This window comes from Phyllobates terribilis, unplaced genomic scaffold, assembly GCF_046119375.1.
Source record: "Phyllobates terribilis strain yellow unplaced genomic scaffold, ASM4611937v1 Scaffold_5__5_contigs__length_657084704, whole genome shotgun sequence".
Lineage (NCBI taxonomy): Eukaryota > Metazoa > Chordata > Amphibia > Anura > Dendrobatidae > Phyllobates > Phyllobates terribilis.
This window is the reverse complement of record NW_027362765.1, coordinates 434097953-434123067: the sequence shown is the minus strand read 5'-3', so window position 1 is coordinate 434123067 and position 25115 is coordinate 434097953. Positions and strand designations below refer to the sequence as shown.

Genomic DNA, 25115 nt, shown 5'->3' with positions numbered 1-25115 from the left:
ATGCTTTGTGCATTTGTATAAAAACATTTTAGTTTGAGATTGGTTTCTCCTCCTCCCATATTTTTATTATTTAAATTGTTTTGTCTTTGTTCTTCCTTTCCACTTCCAGTAGCAGAGATCTCAATAGTATTTGTCAGCTGTATGGCTTTTTCTGGCCTTTTGTTTCCCTTCCCACATTGTTCTAGTTTAAAGCTCTCCTGATGAGTGTAGCAAGGCGACTTCCAAATACATGTTTTCCAGTCTTCGTAAGGTGCACCCCATCTCTAGCAAGTAGTCCATCGTATAGGTAATTCATTCCGTGATCCAGAAATCCAAATCCTTGTTGACGGCACCATCGACGTAGCCAGTTGTTCACCTGTAGAATCTTATTCCACCTCATTGTTCCATGGCCATCCACTGGGAGGATGGATGAGAAGACCACCTGCGCTCCCAATTCTTTCACTTTCTTGCCTAAGTCTTCAAAGTCACTGCAGATGGTTTCCAGGTCCTTTCTTGCGGTGTCATTTGTCCCCACATGTATTAGCAGGAATGGGTAGTGATCTGTAGGTCTGAAGAGTCTTGATATCCTGTCAGACACATCTTTAATTTTTGCTCCTGGAAGACAGCACATTTCTCTTGAGGTTATGTCTGGTCTGCAGATAGCGGCCTCTGTTCCTCTTAACAGGGAATCCCCCATGACCACCACTCTCCGTTTTTTCTTCACAACATTCTTCTTTCTCCATCCAGGAGGATTCTGAGGGCTTACAAGGTTATTCATTGCTGGCAAAGTCTTATTTTGCTGTATTTCTTCCTGGTTCTCCTGCGTGAGAGCCTGGTACTGGTTCCTGAGCAGTATGGGTGCTGACTGCCTCTCGATCCTCCTGCTTCTGTGGGTCACATGCTTCCATTCCTCTGTTTCGTCAGGTGCAGTTCGAATTTCTTCTCTTTCTGAATCATGAAGAGATAATTCTGCTCTGTCTAAGAACTCTTCACCTTCCTTAATGACTTTCAAGGTAGTTAACCTCTCTTCTAGATTTCGCAACTTTTCCTCCAACAGGGACACAAGCTTGCATTTCTGGCATGTGAAGTTTGGCTTTTCCACTGGCAAGTCTGTGAACATGTAGCAGGATATGCAGCTCACCAAATGGCTCCTGGACTCTTCCATGTTCTTATTGTTAATGTTCTGAAAACAGTGAAAAAAGCTTAAAAAAAAGCTTCAAAATGTGCGCGCCTGTAGGCGCGCGGTTTACCGATGTCCTCTTTTCAGCTCCAACAGCCAAAATCCAGTGTTCTTTGAGCTCACGGAGACTCTTCACTTACCCCAAAATGCAGTGGGAATATGCAAATTATCTCCTCAGGACTCCTCCCCTGGTTTACCGATGTCCTCTTTTCAGCTCCAACAGCCAAAATCCAGTGTTCTTTGAGCTCGAGGAGACTCTTCACTTACCCCAAAATGCAGTGGGAATATGCAAATTATCTCCTCAGGACTAGTGTTGAGCCACCCCCGTAGTGTTCGAGTTCGGTTCGGTTCGTCGAACACCCGTGTGTTCGCCGAACTGTTCGTCGAACTGTTCGTCGAACACCTTCGAACACCGTTAAAACCAATGGCAGGCAAACAAAAACACATAGAAACACATAGAAAACACCTTCAAAGGGGTCCAAATGCTGACAAACTGCTCAGAAGACACAACTAACACATGGAAAAGTGACAAGTACATATAGTCATGCGAAAAGAAAAGAGGTGGAGGAGTAAAAGGAGGGGGAGACACAGATATAGGCATGTCATGCCCTTCTAAAATCCAAAAAGTGAGAAGCCGAGACGGCCAGTCCGCTCCTGCCCGTGCCACCTCCGTGTCGCCGGGTTTGTGCCAGAGCCGCGGTGAACCCTGACGGCCAGCCCCCCTCTCCCAATACTGGTGCCTGTCCGCTGGTGGGTCGAGAGAGCCCCCCTGTGGTGGAGGCAGCTCTAAGCTTTTTAATTTAAATTGTCCCTCTAATTTGAATGAATACACTTTAAATCCATTTACAAGGATCTATTGGAGGGCAAGTCTCATGCCAGCAGCCGCGTAATTCCAGCTCCAGTAGCGTCCACTAAAGCTGCTGCAGTTAAAAAGCTTTTATAAGGATCGAGCTCGGCTGTCCACCGCAAGGCATCCTAGTGCCAGTCCCAGCCCCTATGCCTTGGGGTGCCTCCTGATGCTCTTCACTAAGTATCCCGTGGTCCCGAAGCATTTCCTTTGAAAAAATTAAGTGTCCAAACTACAGGTGGTGTAGCTTGCTTAACAGCCGGGATAATCCGCTGACTAGCAGACACTGCTACTAGGCACAAAGTATTTCCTGGGCTAGATGCAGTTAAAAATTTGTAAGTAGATACTCTCGTTGGATGCTGAGAAAGCATTCCATAGAGTCTCCTGGCACGCCATATATGATTCTCTTAAAAAGCTTGGGGTAGGGGTCTAGGGGACCCTTTTATAGCCAAAATCACGGCCCTGTATCACAATACGTCACCTAGGCTGAAGATAAATGGAACTGTAGCACCGAGGGCTCGGTTGCTACAGACGTATTGCACCTCACCCAGAGGTGTGATATCTCACTCTCAGATAAGGATGGAGTGTGGATCAGGACCCGACACCTGCATGCATTACACCACATTGCCGTGGGGCAGGGCGACCAATATGCCCCTGAGATGGGCACGACAGTCCCTGTCCCTGGCTGGAGTGGGGGGAGGGAACACTGAGGAAGGGGAACCCTGCAGTGCAGGAGCAGGGAGGAAGCAGTTCCTGGGTGCATTGAGAAGGGAGTATAAAAGGTGGGCACCATCTTAGTTCAGTGCAGAGAAGTCTGAGCAGAAGTGGCAGGGAGCAGGGGCTCTGCATGAGCTCTGCTCCGGAGGCGGGCCTAGTAACAGAGGCCCAGGCCTGCAAAAGGGAGAAGGAAGGAAGAGGAGCGGAGAAGGCTCCAGGAACGAGGAATGAAGGGATCCCAGGGGTGCGGACGGGCGAGTCGCCACCGCACGCCCGAATCCACCTGCGTGGAGGGGTCAGGCCAAAGGGGGAGACCGGTCCCCGAACTAGTGGAGGCAGGAAACGACCCTCAGCTAGAAACCGGAGGCTCTGACATTTTATGTGGCGCAGCCCCTTGCTCCACCCGCTAGGAAGGCACCACATAGGGTCAGGGAAACTGGCGCCAAGTTTACCAAGAGGAGGCCCGAGGCAGCCGGACAGAAGTGTTGGTAAGAAAGGCCAGACAAAGGACACACAAAGGGGGTCCTGTGAAGCGCTCCAAAGTTATCTGGGAGTTGTCTGAGCCCCTCACCTGGTGAGCACAGTACGACGTGGGCAGCCGTTACCTGCAGACGTGGTCTGGATAATAAGAACTGTGAGTAAAGGCCCTGAACTGCATCACTGACTCCGTGTCGTTACTGCTGCTGCCCTGCACCATCACCCCCATCCTCCGCATACACTGCCCTGAGGCTATACTCCTCCCGTGGGGAGTTATGCTACGCTCTGCTGCACCCACAACACCAGCCTTAGCGGTCTGCCCTGTAGCGGCGGTTCACTCTGACCGCAATCCACGGGTGGCGTAGTCGGACATTTAAACATCAAAACCACATAAATAGTTCCGCCACTGGTTTGACCGCCCTGAGCCACGGAACCGGATCGCCGCCACGAACACTACAACCACCAGCATCCACCAAAAAGGGTCCGGCTCCGGGTGTCCCAAGGCCCAGGGGGTGCGTCAGAACATTTTCATCACCTTTCACAATCACCAATGGGACAAGGCAGGGATGTCCTCTGTCCCCTCTCTTATACATCCTAGTGACGGAGCACCTGCTCTCATCAATTCGCCATAACCCCAATATTAGGTGGATTGAGGTGGGAGGCACCGAGTACAAGTGCTCTCTATTTGCTGATGATGTCCTAGTATATATCACTCAATCACATATATCCATCCCTGCTGTTATGGCTGAAATAGATCACTTTGTTACATGGTAAAATTTTAAAATCAATGCAGCGAAGTCTGAGGCCCTCAATGTCTCCCTCCCTAAATCCATATAGGATTCCATCCAGTCCAACTTTCCCTTTGCCTGGCCCTCACAGGGTATCAAATACTTAGGAATTCCTATTCATAGAGACCTCTCCCATCTATGTTATCTTAATTTTGGGCCCTTTATTGAACAATTCCATACAGACCACGGTTGGCAAGTTAGAACTGTAAGATTCACTACGTGAACCACTGGTGTTTTGTGGAAAAGCACATGTACACCGCGTTCCAAATTATTATGCAAAAAGTGTTTAGGAGTGATAAGGGAAGAATTTGTTTGTTTGTCAGTTAAACTCATTGATGGTGATGTGTGTCAGGGCTCTTTATATCACTGTAAGCAATTGCAGACACCTGTGCTAATTAGTTTGGCAGGTGTGTCCAATGAAAGGCAAGACTACTTAAGAAGGCTCTCTCACATTATTAAGCAGCCTACATTTTCTGCCAAAATGGGAAAGAAAAAGGATGTGTCGGCTGCTGAGAAGCAACAAATTGTGGAGTGTTTAGGTCAAGGCATGACTACAATCAACATTGTGCGATTATCAGGATGAAGTGTCTTGGCAATCAAGAAGTATGTAGCTGATTCACAGTACACACGTGTGCGTGCTGATAAGGGCAAATTGAGGACTCTTTCCTACAGGCAATTACGTCAGGTTGAAAGAGCAGCGGCAAAAAAGCCTTGTCATAGCAGCAGACAAGTTTTTGAAGCTTCTTGTGCCTCCAACGTCCCCCGAACAACAAGATGCAGGGTCCTTCAGAGGTTTGCAGCTGTGCATACGCCATCCTGTCGACCTCCTCTATCCACTTCACACAAGCAGAAACGGCTCCAGTGGGCCAAACATTACATGGACTGATTTCAAAACTGTTTTGTTCACGGATGAGTGCCGTGCAGCGCTCGATGGTCCAGATGAATGGAGTGGAGGATGGCTGGTTGATGGACACCCCACGCAAACACGGCTACAGCGCCAACAAGGAGGAGGTGGAGTAATGTTTTGGGCTGGAATCATGGGGAGAGAGATTGTCGGCCCCTTTAGGATCCCTGAAGGCGCTAAAGATGAACTCCATAATGTATGTGGATTTTCTCAAACAGCACTTCCTGCCATGGTTCAAGAAGAAGAACCGTGTATTTCACAGCAAGATCATTTTTCTGCATGATAATGCACCATCTCATGCTGCACATAAAACATCTGCATCTCTGGCTGATATGGGCATAAAAGGGGACAAACTTATGGTGTGACCCCCATGCTCCCCTGACCTCTACCCCATTCAGAACCTTTGGAGCATCATTAAAAGGAGTGTCTATGATGGCGGGAGGCAGTTCACATCTAAGCAACAGCTCTGGGAGGGTATTCTGTCCTCATGCAAAACAATTGAAGCAGAAACCATCCAAAACCTGACAAATTCAATGGACGAGAGAGTTCAGAAGCTCCTTTCGAACAAGGGGTCCTATGTGAAAATGTAACATCACCTAGAATAAAGTTTTGAGTTGAAAACTGTTTGATTTCAGTTTCTAACAACCTGCTAATGCTTATAATTTCAAAAATGACCATTTTTTTGGTCTTTATTAAAATGAAAAGGTTGATCGAAAAGTTTGGGGGATCTAAGAGTGTGGCAACCCAGTAGTCATGATTACTTCGAATTCTGACAATATGAGGGTCATGCTGCAGGTAGTGCAGCAAGAAGGCACTTATGTGTCTTGCGCATCTCGGAGCCCCAAAATTATTTTCCGGGCTAGATGCAGCTAAAAATTATTTTTAATTTTAAATCTGGTGAAGCTTATTATAGATGGCCTAATAGGATCAGTGCTGCACACTGCTACAAAGCCCAAATTATTTTCCAGTCAAGATACAGATAAACATGATTAATAATTTGAAAGCTTAAAACGGTTGGTAGGGTGATTTTAACCAATCATCAAGCTTTTACTCTCCCCAGGATGACACAGGGGTAGAAAAGTCGTTTCGGATCCATGATTTGTTCATCTTTATGAACGTGAGTCTGTCTACATTATCAGTGGAGAGCCGCGTGCGCTTATCTGTCAGCACACCACCAGCAGCGCTGAACACACGTTCAGACAGAACGCTGGCTGCGGGGCATGACAAGATCTCCAAGGCGTAAGTGGCTAGCTCCGGCCATTTATCCAGATTGGAAGCCCAAAAAGAGCAAGGGTCCAGTGACACAGTCGTGGCTTCAATGTTTACTTGGAGATACTCCTGTACCATCGTCTCTAGGCGTTGACTATGTGTCAGACTTCTTGTCTCCTGTGGCCTTGCAAAGGATGGGCTAAAAAAGTGGTGAAATGATTCCGCAAAATTGATGTTACCAGCAGATACTGTGGTTCTGTTACGGTTTGAGTGCTGAACACTTGACGGTCCCACGGTTGGCAAGTTGGAACTGTGAGATTCACTACGTGCACCACTGGTATTTTGTGGAAAAGCACATGTAAGATTCTGCAACAGTCTCTGCTGATACTCCTGCATGCGTGCATCCCTTTCTATGGCAGGAATAATTTCTGCAAATTTACTTTTGTACCGGGGATCTAACAGTGTGGCAACCCAGTAGTCAGGATTATTTCTAATTCTCACAATTCGAGGGTCATGTTGCAGGTAGTGCAGCAAGAAGGCACTCATGTGTGTTGCGCATCCAGGAGCACCAAGTCCCTGTTGTGTTGGTGGCGAGGTAACAATCATGCTTCCTTCCTCTGTCCTCTCCCCCCAACCTCGCACAACAGAAATGTGATCAAGGTCTCCCTCATCTGATGAGTCTTCCATCAGTTCGTCCTCCACTTCTTCCTGGGCTCCTGCACCTTCCTCACTAGTTTGGCTGCTACCATGCACCCTGGTAAAATCATCTCCCCCACCCTCACATGCCTGCCGCCCTGGTGCTGCCGACCGTCTGGACCTTGCAGATGTTAGCCCTTCCGCATACAACTCCTCCTCCTCTACTTCCTCCACCTCCTCTTGTGCCACCACCTGACTCCGAATTCTGTTTAACATGTGCTCCAGCATGTAAATCACCGGAATAGTCATGCTGATAATGGCATCGTCAGCACTAAACATCTTCGTCGCCATTTCAAAACTGTGCAGAAGGGTGCATAGGTCCCTGATCTGAGACCACTCCTCCAGCGTGATTTGCCCCACCTCTGAATCTCGTTGGCCCAGGCTATACGTCAGAACGTATTGCACCAGGGCTTGTCGGTGCTGCCACAGTCGCTGCAACATGTGCAGAGTTGAATTCCACCGGGTAGGCACATGGCATTTTAGCCGGTGAAGTGGCAGGCCCAACGACTTCTGTAGAGATGTAAGTCGCTGAGCTGCGGGATGCGAACGGCGGAAGTGAGCACACAGCGACCGTGCCCTCTGCAGAAGGCCATCTAGTCTGGGATAGTGGGCTAAAAATTGCTGGACAACCAGGTTCAACACGTGAGCCATACAAGGCACGTGTGTGACATTGCCACGGCGAAGGGCCGCACCCAGGTTTGCAGCATTGTCGCACACGGCCTTCCCTGGTTTCAGGTCCAGTGGAGACAACCATTCATGAAATTGGTTCTCCAGAGCTGACCACAACTCCTCAGCTGTGTGACTCACATTTCCCAGACATTTCAATGTAAAAACCGCCTGATGACGTTGAGCCCTACTGCCAGCATAGTAAGGAGGTGTGCAGGATCCCTTCTGCGCAGTTAGAAAGCTTGTGGCATGACCAGACAGGCTTTGGGTGCAGGTGGAAGACCGAGAGGAGGTTGAGGAGGCAGAAGCAGTGGAGGAACTTTGACATAAAGAGGATTGACGCACAACTCGTGGGGACGGCAAGACTTGGACAGCAGCCCCTTGTCCTGCTGTCACCATAGTTACCCAGTGCCCAGTCAGCGACATGTAACGACCCTGTCCATGCCTACTCGTCCAAGTGTCTGTGGTGAAATGCACCCTGTCACACACAGAGTTTCTCAAAGAAGCGGTGATGTTGTGTGCGACATGCTGGTGGAGCGCAGGCACACCTTTCTTTGAGAAGTAGTGCCGACTGGGCATCTGGTACTGGGGCACTGCGACGGACATAAGGTCTCGAAAATCCTCTGTGTCCACCAGGCGGAAAGGCAGCATTTCTGTAGCCAAGAGCTTGCAGATGGTGAAATTCAACCTCTTAGCTTTCTCATGGCTAGGAGGAAATGGTCTTTTACTTGTCCACATCTGAGGGACCGAGGGCTGGCTATTGTGCTTAGACGGGGTTGATAAGGGTGTCCCCGGCAAACTGCCGGTCTGTGAGGAAGATGCAGGCGGACATGTTAGGTTGCCTTGATCCAAAGGTGGTGCTATCGATGTCGGACAGCGCTCAAGACCAGCTGGTGTTACCACCTCCAAAGAAAATGATGACCTGCCAATCACGCTGGCTGTTGCGGGTAAAGAGGTGGCAGGTCTGCGCCCCAAAACAGGTGTGACTGCTGTCCCCCCAGTCACAGAGGATGAAGAGGCCGCGGATGCACAAGATATGGCAGACGGTGGTTGGCCCGACCGGCTAGACCGCATTGTAGCACACTGAGCTTCCCACTGCAACTTATGCTTCATGTCCATGTGCCGGTTCATGCATGAAGTACTCAAACTATGTATTTTTTGGCCTCTACTTAGCTTTTGCTGACAAATGTTACAGATAACACGAGTTGGGTCATCTTTATCGATCTGAAAAAATGCCCAGGCTATGCAAGGCTTAGCACCCATGCGACCTGAAGAGCCACCACGACTTGTGGTGAGAGGCAGAGTTGTGTTTGAGGATGCAGTTGTTGACGTGCTTCCAGTACTACGTCTCTGTCCAGGAAGGCGCAACCTGACCTCTTCGTCACTAGCATCTTCCTCCACCTCCTCTGCTGACCTCATCTCTTGGCTGACTGTGGGTTGACAGTAAGTGGGATCTCCGACCTCATCATCATCACCCTGTGCGTTATCACACCCGTCGTCCTCAGAGCCAACCTGTTCCTGCCCTGACAAAAAACTAAAGTTGTCGCTCCAATCAGGTATTTGAGTCTTATCATCGTCTTCCTCATTGTCTCCACCAACAGGAGTTACAGTTTGGAATGAGGGTCTACATTATGGTCAGAACCTTCTGCGTCTGGTCCTGGATCCGACTCATAAAGATTCTGGGCATCAGTGCAGATCATTTCCTCGTCTGGATTCACAGAAGCGCTGGAGTCGACCTCTGATTCCCAGGCTATAGTATGAGTAAACAGCTCTGCAGACTCAACCATCTGTTCTACCTCATACTCAGACGGGCAGCTGGAGATTTGGGAGCTGTGAGGAAGCAAGTGCGATTTGGGTGACACCTTTGAGGACTGGAGTATTTGTGATGTTGAAGTTGATGTGGAGGAGAGCGCACTTAAAGGAGCACTTGATATCCGTTGAAGCACCTGCTGTTTTTGTGCCTCATCTGGAATTTGTAGCGATTGGCGTGGCCGTAAGAAAGGGATCTTATCACATTGTCCGCTAAAAGAAGTAGACATTTTAGTTTGGCTGGAAGATGGTCTTTCTTCTGCACCTACCCCATGGACACAACCTTTTTTCCCCTTCCCAACACGCCTATTCCCCTTTCCACCAGCAGCAGGCCTTTTTCCACTCATTTTGGTGGTTAACTAATTCACAACTCTGGAGTTGTTTGCACAAAAAAACAATGGATGGTAACCGAGCAGAGCTGAGTGGCCAAACTGTGGTATTAGGCCAAAACTATTGGCTGGGTTAGATGCAGAAAAAAATTATTTTTAATTTGCAACCTGATGGAGGTCAGTATAGATGGACTAATAGACCAAGTCCCACACACCGCTAGAAGCCCAAATATTTTTTCAGAGCTAGATGCAGAAAATTTTTTTATTCAATTTGCAACCTGATGGAGGTCAGTATAGATGGACTAATAGACCAAGTTCCACACACTGCTAGAAGCCCAAATATTTTTTTAGAGCTAGATGCAGAAAAAAATTATTTTTAATTTGCAACCTGATGGAGGTCAGTATAGATGGACTAATAGACCAAGTCCCACACACCGCTAGAAGCCCAAATATTTTTTCAGAGCTAGATGCAGAAAAAAATTATTTTTAATTTGCAACCTGATGGAGGTCAGTATAGATGGACTAATAGACCAAGTCCCACACACCGCTAGAAGCCCAAATATTTTTTCAGAGCTAGATGCAGAAAAAAATTATATTCAATTTGCAACCTGCTGGAGGTCAGTATAGAAGGACTAATAGAACAAGTCCCACACACTGCTAGAAGCCCAAATATTTTTTCAGAGCTAAATGAAGAAAAAAATTATTTTTAATTTGCAACCTGATGGAGGTCAGTATAGATAGACTAATAGACCAAGTCCCACACACTGCTAGAAGCCCAAATATTTTTTCAGAGCTAGATGCAGAAAAAAATTATTTTTAATTTGCAACCTGATGGAGGTCAGTATAGATGGACTAATAGACCAAGTCCCACACACCGCTAGAAGCCCAAATATTTTTTCAGAGTTAGATGCAGAAAAAAATTATATTCAATTTGCAACCTGCTGGACGTCAGTATAGAAGGACTAATAGAACAAGTCCCACACACTGCTAGAAGCCCAAATATTTTTTCAGAGCTAAATGAAGAAAAAAATTATTTTTAATTTGCAACCTGCTGGAGGTCAGTATAGAAGGACTAATAGAACAAGTCCCACACACTGCTAGAAGCCCAAATATTTTTTCAGAGCTAAATGAAGAAAAAAATTATTTTTAATTTGCAACCTGATGGAGGTCAGTATAGATGGACTAATATACCAAGTCCCACACACTGCTAGAAGCCCAAATATTTTTTCAGAGCTAGATGCAGAAAAAAATTATATTCAGTTTGCAACCTGATGGAGGTCAGTATAGATGGACTAATAGAATGATGCTATGCCCAAAAGATTTTACTTCACTAGGTGTAGTAAAAAAATTGGTATTCTATACACAGGTGTTATATCTTGCAACACAGATAGGCTACTCCACTGACTAACACACTCTGCAATAGGCCAAAAAGGATTAGCTTTGCTAGATTCAGCCAAATGCTGTGAAAAAAACTTGCACAGCACTGGCACAGACCTGCCTGGCAAAAACTGATAGGAACTGATGTAACCTAGTCCTGAAAAGGACTCCAATTACAATTAGTCTTTACTCCCACAATCTATCTATTTAAGAGCACAGACCTGCCTGATAAAAGTCGTAGGAAATGCTGTAACCTAGTCCTTAAAAGGACTGCAATCACAACTATTCCCTACTCCCAAGCTATCTGTATATTTGTGCGAAAATTGGCTTGAAATTAACAAGGTATAGCGCACACAGCAACAGCGGTGCCGTCTAACACGCAGCTGCAGCAGTGAGAAAATGGTGGCGACGGGGAAAATGGCTTGGTCTTATAGGGCAAGGACATGTGACATACACTGCCAATCACACATGCCCTTGCTTGTGTGAAAAAAAGCACTTCGCTCCGTGTGTGCGCTGCTGATAGGCTGACAGATTGCACCTCCCCACTGCAAATGCGGGAAAGAGAAAAAAAAATGGAGATCTTCATTGTTCCTGCAGAGATCCATCCCCTGCCCCTCCCCCCGCCCCGCTGTACACTCAAACTGCGTATTAACATTAATTTTCATCATTACTGAGAAAAAATCCAGTTATGACTTTGGTGCACGAACAGTTATCGAACATAACCTCGAACAGCCGAATTTTTCTCAAATTGTTCGTGTTCGCCGACCGGCTCGAACACCGCCCAAAACAGCTCGAATTTGAGATTGGCGAACAGTTCGAGTAGAACAACGCTCATCTCTACTCAGGACTCCTCCCCTGGTCCCCTTCTTTTGATGACAGACTTAAGCAAAGAGTTTAAAAGTGTGGATAGTGGATGATTTATTCAATGTAATAAAGACAGATGTTTCTCATGTAAAAAAAGGATATCACAGGAATCATTATCAGCACTATAAGGAACACACTAAAGATCAATATAATGTCACGTTTCCAAAAAATTCACATTTTTGGTGACTAAAGAGGTGAATAAAAAAAATTTGCCCAAAAGGAAATAAAGGATGCCCAAATACAAAGCATAGATGTAAATATATATCATGGCAATAGGTATAATGCAAAATCCCAACAATCGTTAGAAAAGAAAGTTGGTTGAGGAAAATTGGAAAGGAAACCATGACAAAGTCCCAGCCCCAATACATTAAATAGGAGGTAACAGGTATTTTTAGCCTGAGTATAACTGTTATAAATAAGGCATCCGATACCTGGCACCACATGGCAACCTATTTGACCCCCGCTCAAGATCGCCTTGTGAGTGCACTTCTGATGTGTGGTTAGGACAACGCGCCTTACAAGATGTCTGCTGTAAATCCCACTTGACAGCAATATTTTACAGGTTAACAGCTGCATCAGCAGTTGAGCTGGGGCTGCATCAAATTCAAGGGGCCGACAAAAGACATAGCAATAAGTCATATGTCACTAAGGATTTAGATGAATTGGTAAACCCTCATATGAGCAGCCACTAGAGTTGAGCCACCCCCGTAGTGTTCGAGTACGGTTTGGTCCGTCGAACACTCGTATCTTTGTCGAACTGTTCGTCGAACACCTTCGAACACCGTTAAAACCAATAGCAGGCAAACAAAAACACATAGAAACACATAGAAAACACGTTCAAAGGTGTCCAAAAGCTGACAAACTGCTCAGAAGACACAACTAACACATGGAAAAGTGACAAGTACATATAGTCACTAGTGTTGAGCGAACATGCTCGACACTGCTCGGTACTCGCCCGAGCATCACGCTACTCGGCGAGCACCGAGCATTTCCGGGTTACTCGGGCGGGAGCTCGGGTCTCCGCCCTGCATGTTTGGCGCTCTTTACAGAGCCAATGAACATGCAGGGATTGCCAGCCAGTCACTGTAATGCCGCAGCCATGTTGTTTGTGGGCATTACAGTGATTGGCTGGCCGCACAGCGTCACCTCGAGTATTTAAAACCGGGCGCCGCCATCTTGGACACAGTCGCTCCGGATCAGACAATGTAGGGACAGCGCTGCTGATTTAGGGAGAGATATATCCTGCAAAATAGTTAGTGTAGGGTCTGTAAAGGCTGCCAGATCAAACAAACAGTCCTTCTCAGGACTAATATCCATCCCAGGTATATCAGGCAGGCTGTATAGGAGATGCAGTGGTTATACCAGCAAACGCTGCATTACAGTCCTGTGTGCTGCTCCTGTTGCTGAAATTGCTGGACTTAGCTCCAGGTCCCGGGGGCCAGGAAAAATCCTTTTTTTTAATCTAAATCCTCTTTTTTTTTTCCTCCTTCACAATGTACAAATACCCATCTTATTAACCCTTTGGTGCCCCCCCCCACCCAAAAAAAAAAGTGTGCCTCTGATTTTTCAGACACAAATATATCTGTTGAAAATAGTCTGGTGTAGGCCAGAGAAATAGAAGTGGGGTTTTGCAGTTCTATGGGCCATTTGTATCTAAAAAAAAACAGTTTGAGTGTGTCGCTCACTGTTCAGCCGCAAATATATATATATTTTAAAAAGCCTGGTATACACCAGTAAATTATTACTGTGGTTTTGATGTTCCATGGTAAAACATCTCTATTATCCTGTTTTTGGCATTTTTTGCTGTATAAAAATAATAAGTGTCTCCCTGATTTTTCAGACACATGTATATCTGTTGAAAATAGTCTGGTGTAGGCCAGAGAGACAGAAGTGTGCTTTTGCTGTTCCACGGTTAAAAATCTCTATTATCCTGCTTTTTGCATTTTTTGCTGTAAAAAAAAAAATAGTGTCTCCCTGATTTTTCAGACACAAATATATCTGTTGAAAATAGTCTGGTGTAGGCCCGAGAAATACAAGTGTGGTTTTGCAGTTCCACGGTACAAACCTCTGTATTATCCACTTTTGGGCCATTTGTATCTGAAAAAAACAGTTTGAGTGTGTCGCTCACTGTTCAGCCGCAAATATATATATATATTTTAAAAAGCCTGGTATACACCAGTAAATTATTACTGTGGTTTTGATGTTCCACGGTAAAACATCTCTATTATCCTGTTTTTGGCATTTTTTGCTGTATAAAAATAATAATAGTGTCTCCCTGATTTTTCAGACACAAATATATCTGTTGAAAATAGTCTGGTGTAGGCAAGAGAGACAGAAGTGTGCTTTTGCTGTTCCACGGTTAAAAATCTCTATTATCCTGCTTTTTGCATTTTTTGCCGTAAAAAAAAAAAAAAAAAAATAGTGTCTCCCTGATTTTTCAGACACAAATATATCTGTTGAAAATAGTCTGGTGTAGGCCCGAGAAATACAAGTGTGGTTTTGCAGTTCCACGGTACAAACCTCTGTATTATCCACTTTTGGGCCATTTGTATCTAAAAAAAACAGTTTGAGTGTGTCGCTCACTGTTCAGCCGCAAATATATATATATTTTAAAAAGCCTGGTATACACCAGTAAATTATAACTGTGGTTTTGCTGTTCCACGGTAAAAAATCTCTATTATTCAGGTTTTGGTAGTTTTTTCCGTAAAGAAAAATAGTAGTGTCTCCTGACTGTTGTGACACAAAAATATATCTGTTGAAAATAGTCTTGTGTAGGCCCGACATCCCAGTGTGGCTTCGCAGTTCCACGGGTCAAATCGCTGTACTATCCAGTTTTGGGCCTTTGGTATCTAAAAAAAAGCAGTTTGAGTGTGTCGCTCACTGTTCAGCCGCAAATATCTCTATTTAAAAAAGTGTGGTATACCCCAGTAAACAATAACTGTGGTTTTCCTCTTCCACGGTTCTAATCTACTCTTTATTACCCTTTTTCCATTGATAGTGCAAGTGTAAGCTATTTTACTTCATTTACAATGGGCAAGGCGCGTGGCAAGGGACGTGGAAGTGGACGTTCTGGTGATGGTTCGTGCAGAGGACGGGCGCGTGGCCAAGGTGAAAACGTGCCACAACCAACAGCCACATCTTCTCGCTCCCACTTCTTGACCGAATTACTAGGGAAGCACAGAACAACACCAGTATTGAGAACTGATCAGTGTGAACAGGTAATTAATTGGATAGCAGACAATACTTCCAGTTACCTGAGCACCACCACCTCCGGTCTGTCTTCCACACGGTCAACTCTTAGTAGCCGTGAGTCTGGACCGCATACTCCTCCTCACCCTGATGCTCCTTCCTCCCACCATGCCGAGTGTCGTCAGACAGCAAGTGATCCCACACTTGGACACTCTGAAGAGCTGTTCACTGGTCCATTTCCATATTTGGGCCCCTCGCCTGATACGCTTGAAGTGGTGGAAGAGGAGATCCCATTTTGCGATGCCCAAATATTTGAACAGCCACGGCCACAGGAAGTCGACATTGGCAATCTGTCACAAGAGGTGGACGATGACGAGACACAATTGCCAGGAAGTGAGGAGGAGGATCGTGGTGCGCAAGTGGAAGAGGAGGAGGTGGTGGATGATCTAGTAACTGACCCAACGTGGAAGGAGGACATGCAGAGTGAGGCCAGCAGCACACAGGGGGAGGGAGGCAGAGTACCCCAACAGGCAGGAAGAAGCAGTGTGGTGGCCGCAGACAGAAGGCAGGCAACCGTTCCCCGTAACACCAACACGAGGGACTTTGCCAGTACAAGGGGTAGGTCTTCCAGAGTCTGGAATTTTTTTAAAGACTCTGCTGATAACCCCAAAAAGGCCATATGTTCCACCTGCCATGCCAGCATCAGCAGGGGTGACAAAACTACCAGCCTGACCACCACCAGCATTATCAGGCACATGGCAGCAAAGCACCCGACTTTGTGGGGCGAAACCCAGGGTCCACGACCAGTGTCAGCGGGTGTCACCACTGCATCTTCCACTGTTGTGCGTGCAATAGAACCCCCTGTTGTGTATGCAAGGCAATCCCCTGTCCATACTGCATGTAAAGATGCCCCCTCCTCTCAGTCTTTACTTGTTATGGCAGTTTCTCAAGAAACAGCATCAACATCCACGTCCACGTCCCACCGCAGCGTTCAATTGTCCATATCCCAGACCTTTGAACGAAAGCGGAAATTCGCAGCTAACGCCCCACAGGCCACAGTCCTAAATTCGCACATTTCACGACTGCTTGCATTGGAAATGCTGCCTTTTAGGCTGGTGGAGACGGAATCCTTCCGCAATCTTATGGCGGTGGCCGTCCCTCGGTACTCGGTCCCCAGCCGACACTATTTTGCCCGGTGTGCCATCCCCGCACTACACAAGCACGTGTCCCAAAGCATCTGCCGTGCCCTCAACAACACAGTTAATGGGAGAGTCCACCTGACAACGGACACGTGGACAAGTACTTGTGGCCAGGGACGGTACATCTCTCTGACGGCACACTGGGTAAACATAGTGGAAGCCGGGACCCAGTCGGACCTTGGGACGGAGCACATCCTCCCCACACCGAGGATTGCGGGCCCTATGTCAGTCAGAGTTGTCCCCGCAGTGTACAGCTCCGGCGCATCCTCCTCCTCCTCCTCCTCCTCCTCCTCATGTTCAGCCTCCATCTCAGATATCACCACATCAGTTACAAGCTGGAAGCATTGCAGTACTGCCTCCGCCAAGCGGCAACAGGCTGTGCTGAAACTCATAAGCTTAGGTGATAAACCTCACACTGCTTGTGAGTTGTGGACAGCTGTGAAAGAGCAGGCAGATCTGTGGCTGAGACCGCTGAACCTACATCCCGGCATGGTCGTGTGTGACAATGGCCGTAACCTGGTGGCGGCTCTGAGGCGAGGTGAGATCACACACGTACCATGCCTGGCTCATGTGCTTAACCTCGTGGTTCAGCGGTTTCTTAAATCGTACCCCGAGTTGCCAGATCTGCTCGTGAAAGTACGCTGCCTGTCAGCTCATTTTCGCAAGTCGGCTACAGCTTCCGCTGCCCTTGCTGTGTTGCAGCAGTGTTTGCAGCTTCCGGCACACCGACTGGTGTGTGATGTCCCTACACGTTGGAACTCTACCCTCCACATGTTGCAAAGGATTTGTGAGCAGAAGAGAGCAGTTGTGGAGTACCAGCTGCAACAAAGCCGTCGATATTCAGGTCAGACTCCACACATAAGACCTCAGGAGTGGACATGGATGTCTGACATATGTACCATCCTGACAAACTTTGAGGAGGCCACCAAGATGGTGAGTGGCGATGACGCCATCATTAGTGTCAGCATCCCACTTGTCTGTCTTTTGCAACGCTCTCTGCAGAGAATTAAAGAGGAGGCATTGCAGCCAGACTATGGTGAGATGGATCAAGAAGCCGTAGCGGGCGATTACACACAGCCCAGCCTCATCTCATCCCAACGTGCATTGGGGGACAATGAGGGAGAGGAGGAGGAGGAGGAGGAAGAACAGGAGCTGCTATCATGCGTTGTAGACGGTAGTACCTGTACAAGTGTCATACCGTCGGTTCAGCGTGGGTGGCCTGAGGACAGGGGGGAGGAGGAAGAGGAGGAGGAGGAGGAGGAGAGCATGGTCAGTCGTCATCTTGGTGAGGACACGGAAATCTTGCCCGTTACCAGTCTGGCACGCATGGCTGACTTTATGTTACGCTGCCTTAACCGTGACCCTCGCGTTGTCAAAATGTTGGGTGACAGTCATTACTGGTTGGTGACACTTGTAGACCCCCGCTACAAGGAGAACTTTCACTCTCTTATTCCTGAGGTGGAGAGGTCTACAAAAATGGGGCAATACCAGAAGGCCCTTGCTGCAGAACTCTTAAAAAAATTCCCATCTGAACACGCTAGCGGCAGAGGTCACAGTTCGTTGCCCAACCAAGGCGTACAGGCGAGAGAGATGCAACTCCAATCCAGCAGAGGCAGGGGAACACTGTCAACGCCCTGAGGCGCGGGGTACTCTCACAAGGAGTGGAACGTTTCAAAAGATGGTGAGGTGAGTACCTTGCTGATCGTACCAGCGTCCTCCGTGATTCCTCTGTGCCTTTTAATTATTGGGTATGCAAGCTGGACACTTGGAATGAACTCGCTCTGTACGCCTTGGAGGTCCTGGCCTGCCCTGCTGCTAGCGTGTTATCGGAGCGTGTTTGTAGTGCCGCTGGGGAAATTATAACTGATAAGCGCACTTGCCTGTCAACTGACAATGCTGACAAGCTGACCCTTATCAAAATGAACAAGGGCTGGATTGGGCCAGACTTCTCATCACCACCAAATGACAGCAGAGTAACATAAAGTCAAATCCACTGTGTTATTTCGGGAGGTGTATTCACATGCACCGCTTCACACCCACACATGGGTATACGCTTCCTCGATTCGGCTGTTTAATCTTCCTCTCCTTATCCTCAGCCTCCACCACCACTATACCACCAGGGTGCCAGCATTGCAAGTTCCTCCGTCCTAATTTTTGGCAGCTTTTGCAAGCAGGAGTTCCCCTGGCCAGGTGGAGTTGTAGGCCTCCCCGTCTGTCTGCACTCTTCCTGGCTACCTTGCTGTAAGCGGGTAGAAGTAGCCCACGTCCCTGAGTGTACCGTGTACTGCTCACCCGTATGGCTGGTGACTTGGGGCCTTCTGTTAGCCTCCGCTCCACGACGGCGGTGATGGTCCCTTGCTTGTGACTGAGCCTCCGGGCTTCTATGGCCAGAGGACCTGAAATCCCCTGCAGGCTGGTTTCTGCTGCTGGATATATAAGTCCTCACAGCTTCGGACTCCTGAGTCCGGTTCCTATTGTCTTCTGCCAGGGCGAGCTCTGCTCAGCTTCCAGCCCCTCGTCTTTAGCTCCTAGCTCCTACAGAGCTCCTTGCTGTTACTTTCCCTTGCTCTCACTCTGACTGTTCTCTGTTCTCTGACTCACTCAACCCCACCCCAGATCCAGTTTATAAGGGAAGAATTCTCCCCTCCCAGTACTGGGGCAGGAGGATGTTGCATGTTTAAGGGATCCTGACCAGGAAACCTCCCACTTGCTCTCCGACGTAATCTCTATTACTGTGGTTACCAGACCCCAGGGGTGCCACACATGGCTCTTGTAAGGGACATGGCAGTACCTCATAATTTTTGGAAAGCATTCCATTCACTGCTTAGGCCAACAGTGCACAGGAGACCCAGTTGCTATAAATGGAAAAAAAGGTTTAGTTAACGCCCTCTGACCTCCATGTCATTTCCAAGGGGCATTGGAGTACCTCGAAATTTTTGGTAGGCATTGCACTCACTGTATGCCCTATAACTGTGTATCCGAACCGCTCCTTTTGTTACAGAAACATATCCTACAAGACATATCTGGTTGACTGGCCTGATATTGATATGAATGGTCCCTGTTCCTCCTGCTCTTTCTCCTTTGCCACTACCTCATCCATCATTTATCACCGGAAGCTTTGCTTTAACGGGAGTCATAGAACTTGGATAGTAGCAGGAAAACATCCAGCAATCCTCGGAGGAGGTAGGATATGCGCCAAAACGCTGACCTCCTCAGGCCTAGCCGCTACTACATACATGCGCGTGCATTACAACAAAACAAAGCAGATGCTAACTTCTATCATCCTCATCATGCTCCTCACCTTGGCACTCTCAACTCCCCTGATGGAGAAGCCAGGGCCCACTGGAGGAGTCTGATAGTCCGGTGGGCTCGGCCAATGCTGCCCTAAAGCAGGCCAGGCTAAGAAAAGTGTGGGAAAGGTTACCGGTACAAATAGGGGTGGCTGGGGACCGAGTATGGACACCCGGCCACCCCCTGGAGGCTGGGGAGCAAGCGGGGACAACCGGCATTCAGGCGGCTGGGGACTGAGTATGGATACCAGGCCGCCGACACAGCCATGGCGTGGTGGCCAGATTCCGCCTCCACATGCCTAAAAGGCCCAATTTAAAGTGCAAGCAAGCAAGCAGTATGGTATTGCAGCCTGGGGGTGGGTGGGTGGCAGGCTGCATACTTGCGCTTGCATTGCAAGGAATGGGAGAGGTACAACTGAACACTGCCCTGGGACAAGGACTTGAATGGGGATAGTTGCAAGTCTGCAATGACAGGTGCAAGGTGGGAGGCATCTTCGCATGTACCATGAACAGGGGTTCGGCATGCACACACTACAGCGGAATAGGCTCTCCTTCCCACTAAATGCACTGGGGAGGGCACAGGTAATGTTTTGGTATACGCGCTTAATCTTATGTATAAGGCACACCAGGACAAATAGGGGCGGCTGGGGACTGAGTATGGATACCTCGCTGCCGAAGCAGCCATGAGGTAGTGGCCAGCTTCGGCCTCCTCTAAACTAAAAGGCCCCATTTCAAGTGCAAGCTAGCAGTATGAATTGCAGTCTGGGGGTGGGTGGGTGGCAGGCTGCACACTTACACTTGCATTAAAAGAAAACATAGCAGATGCTAAATTCTGTCATCATCATCATGCTCCTCACCTTGGCACTCTCAACTCCACCGATGGAGAAGTCAGGGCCCACCGGAGGAGTCTGGTTCTCTGGTAGGCTCGTCCAATGCTGCCTAAAGCAGGCCGGGCTAAGAAAAGTGTGTGGGGGGATGTTCCAAGGAGAAATGGGGGCGGCTGGGGACAGTTTATGGACACCCGACTGTCCCCAGGCGGCTGGGGACCGTGTGGACACTCGGCCGCGGGGCGGCTGGGGACTGAGTATGGACACCCGTCCGCCGGGCGGCTGGGGACTGAGTATGAATTCCAGGCCGCCAACACAGCCATGACGTGGTGGCCAGATTCCGCCTCCACATGCCTTAACGGCCCAATTTCAAGTTCAAGCAAGCAAGCAGTATGGTATTGCAGCCTGGGGGTGGGTGGGTGGCAGGCTGCATACTTGTGCTTGTATTGCAAGGAATGGGGGAGGTACAATTGAACACTGCCCTGGGACTAGAATTTGCATGGGGATAGTTGCAAGTCTGCATCTTCTGATGAGGCAAGGATCACTTATGATGGGCACACTTTTAGACAGTGACCTGGGAGTCAGAGATGCTTCCAGGGGTCTTCCCCATGCTGTTCCCATGTCTTTTCAGCACTTTATGCATGTGTCACACAGCACATGGCCAGATAAGGTTGTAAAATGTTAAAATTACATTTCCCGGTGAATGCATTTGTCATAGTTGAAAGCAATACAAAAGTGCAAAAACGCATAAAAAATGCTACTTGTGAACATAGCCGAAGGTGTGGAGGAGCATTTTTGTTTATGGTCATTTATTTTAACTTATACACAAGTCTTTTCCCTGGAAAGGATGTTCCTTAACATATTTCACAGGAAAAAAGTTTCACTTTCGTTTTATTGTGAGCCTGTAAAAGTGGCTTAATACCTCTGACCACGTTGTTGACAGCAGTGACCTTGGGTCAGAAACGCTTCCTGGGGCGATCCCTATGCTGTCCCCATGTAATTTGAGCACTGTCACTATCGTTTTGGGCACTTGTTAGGCTTTTAAAAGACTGCCGGGGGTGCCACCGCAAAAATGCTCGAGTCTCGCATAGACTAACATTGGGCTCGTTGCTCGGGTCGAGCACCCGAGTATCACGGCGAGCTCGGCCCGAGCTTCGAGCACCCGAGCATTTTAGTGCTCGCTCAACACTAATAGTCACGCGAAAAGAAAAGAGGTGGAGGAGTAAAAGGAGGGGGAGACACAGATAAGGGCATGTCATGCCCTTCTAAAACCAAAAAAGTGCGAAGCTGACACGGCCAGTCCGTTCCTGCCCATGCGACCTCCGTGTCGCCGGGTTTGTGCCAGAGCTGCGGTGGACCATGACGGCCAGCCTCCTTCTCCCAATGCTGGTGCCTGTCCGCTGGTGGGTCGAGCGAGCCCCCCTGCGGTGGAGGCAGGTCTAAGCTCTTTAATTTAAATTGTCTCTGTAATTTGAATGAGTACACTTTAAATCCATTTACAAGGATCTATTGGAGGGCAAGTCTGATGCCAGCAGCTGCGGGAATTCCTGGGTGTGTCAGTGTGTGGACTGCAGCTGAGGAGAGAGGTGGTGGACTGAGGAGCTCCTGGGCTGTGAGGCTTGTTTTTCACCTGGAAGGACCCCCCCCTCTTGGATCCAGGAGAGGTAGGGTGGTTGAGGACAGCAGTGGGGCTTGTCCCCGTCTCCCACCCCTCGGTTGATACCGGGGGTGGGAGTCCTGTTTTTGGACTTTATTTTTGAACTTTATGGTGACTTTATTTTGTACTGAGACCCTACAATGAAAGGCAGCACCTCTAAGGCCAAAAAGGCCAAGGAAGGAAAAGCCAAAGATGTGAGAGCGATGGAGGCTAAGGCCAAGGAGGCTAAACAGGCAAAGAGGAGCGGCAGGGTACCGGCCGGGGCCGTAGCCGGGCTGCAAGTGGGACAGATCTCTCCTCCTGGGGAAGAGTCTGGTGCTTGCCGGAGTACAATGGCCGTCCATAAGGACTGGGGTGTCCAGGCTGAGGGGGAGCCAACTTTCACCTTCGGCTCTCGCCTGGGCATGTACCTCAGTGAACACGGGGAAGCCATAAAGACCTTGAGGCGGCTTCGGGAGGAGCTGCGGTGTGCTCAGCTGGCCGCAAACAGCGCATCTCGTGGCCCTAGGTTGGCCCTGTCAGCTAAAGTAAAGGAGCTGAAAAGCTCAATAAAGGCCTTGGGGAAGATGAAGCAAGAAATTCAGGCTAATGCCGGTCCCTTCCAAGAGAAACTTGACAACGATGAGAGGTTCTTGGGAATAACCACTACCACCACCACCGCCGCCAGAGGGGCGCTAGAGGGGTCTGGCCGCTCGACCCAGGCAGAGGAGGAGGAGGCTGGGGAATCTGCTATGGAGGAGGAGAAGCCGGACAGCCTGCCTGGGGACCTGGTAAGTGATCACCAGGTCACACATAGTGGACAATTAGATCATCACCAAGTCGCGCTCCCATCGGACGCCAGCAGTGTGGAGGATGATGATGGGAGTAGTGACAGTGGTAGCGAGGGGGGTTGACTCATGCGCCAGATCCGGCAGCTCGAGTCCCCGGGAGTGGATTTCTCCCAGCTTACATTTGGGGAGGAGGGCTGCCTGGAAGAGGCAACTGGGAAGGGAAGGAATAAAAAAGGTTAGAATAAGATCAGAATGGAGGAAAAACTTGTCTATGTCCCCCTTCCTGGGATCCCCCGGTCCCAATATGTGCCCGCTTCCCACCCCGGCCTGGGTTCTGGTGTGGGCCCAGTGCAAGGGGGCGGGAAGAGAAATGTAATCACGGTGAAGGCTACCATCCATGCTGATCGTAGCATGGATGGGGGAAAGGGACCTAACATGAGGATGGTGCCGGAGGTCCGGCTGACCCGCAACCCCACCTTGGTGGGGGAGGTTGTGCTGCCGGGGTCCCTGGCAAGTGTGTCATCTACTGGGTCTGCGGGGGCTCCGGGGCCAACTAGTAAGAGCAAGGGGTCGGCCGTGATAGCCGCCACCATCCTACCCCCGCCCGCACCCTCGGCGGGGGGGGCTGGCCAGCCGGGGCCTCCTGTAAGCCCGCTTCCACCTGGGGCTGCGGGGGCCTTGGCGCCGGTAACATCAAAGGGCGAGAGGAGTGTCGTGGCTGAGGTACAGCCGGCCGTGTCCCGGACCGCACCACCGGCGGTGGGGGCGGTGTTTCCGGGGTCCCCTGTGTGCCTGCCACAATCTGGGGCCGCAGGGGCCTCGGCGCCGACAATATGTAAGGGCGGGAGCTTAAGAGTTAAAACCGTGGCAACACAGCTGGCCGCGTCCCTGATTGCAACCCCGGCAGGGGGTGCGGTGCTGCCGGGGTCTCCTGCCAGCCTTGTACCACCTGTGGTGGCAGGGACCCCGGTGCCGGTTAAAGTAAAGGACATGTGCAGTGCAAATGAGGTGAAAATAACATCAAAAACATCCCAAAAAACATCCAAAGTAGTAAACATGGAAGCCCCGCCCCCAGCCACAGGGGGGGGGGTGGTCGCACCTTCGGGGTCCCCTGTTGGCATTTTGTCACCTGGGTCGGCAGGGTCCTCGGCAGTGGCTGCTCCCTCAGGGCTCGATGTCCTGCAGCATGGAGTGCAGGAGGAATGTTCTGCTGCTGAGCTGGCTGTTGCTGCTGCATGCTCTGCTGGAAAGCTGGGTGTACCTATTTCCAGCAGTGGCTGTGAATCCCTTAAAGTGGCAGTACGCGAGAAAAATCTTAAAGCGGCAACCAGCCAGAATCTCCCAAGCAAAAGTCCAGGAAGTAACAACACCGGCAAGGGAAGAGCAGAGAAAGGGGCTGCACCTGTAAGTGGAGCAGGGAGAACGCAGGGTGTGAATAATATGGGGGGAGGGGAAAAAACGCATGGTGTGGATGAGGGTTTAGGTGGAAGTGTGATTGGAGAGAATGGGGAGTGTATAGAAATGGAGGAATGGCCAGCCCTGCCAGGGGGGGGGCAATGTGAGAGGTGATACAAGAGGGGTGAGTGGTGACAGTGGGGGGGGCGGTCCATCGCCCCCTGCAGGCAATGTTTTGAATTTTTCTGGGGCTGTGGTGGGGTCTTCCTCACCTTCAGGCTCAGGAGACGGAGATTTCCATCGCTGTCTCGTGCAGGCCCTGAGGCGTGGGGATCGGACGATCTCAGTAGAGGGGAGGGATGTGGACCTGTCCTTTTGGTTGGACAAATTCGGACAGGTGTCTTCCAAGAGAAAAGGGGGGGAGAGACTGCATGGTCTCTCCCTACACCCGGGCGGGGGGAGTCCAGGAGGAATGTGGTCCGTCTCCGGTGGAGGGGTGATGATGCGTGCCCATCAAGATCAAGGGTGGTGAAGCTCCTCCTGGAGATGGGTTTCAGGGCGAATGACATCTTTGCCCTGACACATCCTTTTGGCACCCCCATCTTTGATGTTAGCTTTGTTCGGCCGGAGGGCATGGAGCTTTTTTCGTCGAACTACGAGCTGGCAAAGGAGACGCCCGGTTGGTGGGGTCTCGTCGCTGAGGCGATATCCCGCCAGAATGGGCCCAAGAAGGTGACCGTGTTGACATGCAATGAGTCACTTTCAGGAGTCGACATTATGACCTGGCTCAGTAGGCATGGTGGAGGTTCCAAAAAAAATAATGGATGAGGGCATTTGGTCAGGGGGCTGGACCTTCATGATGAGGTTGAAGAGGTCCGGCGGCACTGTCACCCACATCCCTTCCTCGGCTTTCCTTGGGAGGGACAGGTTCCTGGTTTTCTACCAG

The 25115-nt window shown here is 49.3% G+C and overlaps 1 protein-coding gene across 1 annotated transcript in view; it reads right to left on the bottom strand.

The window, feature by feature from the left end:
* The window catches only part of LOC141271608 (scavenger receptor cysteine-rich domain-containing protein DMBT1-like), a 210488-nt gene that overhangs the window by 156513 nt on the left and 28860 nt on the right, over nucleotides 1-25115 (bottom strand). The window contains exons 7-8 of the mRNA XM_073681652.1: nucleotides 23904-23933; nucleotides 17378-17411 (exon numbers count right to left, since the gene is read on the bottom strand). Coding sequence (XP_073537753.1) covers nucleotides 17378-17411; nucleotides 23904-23933 — 64 coding nt within the window. The remainder of the gene's footprint in view (nucleotides 1-17377; nucleotides 17412-23903; nucleotides 23934-25115) is intronic.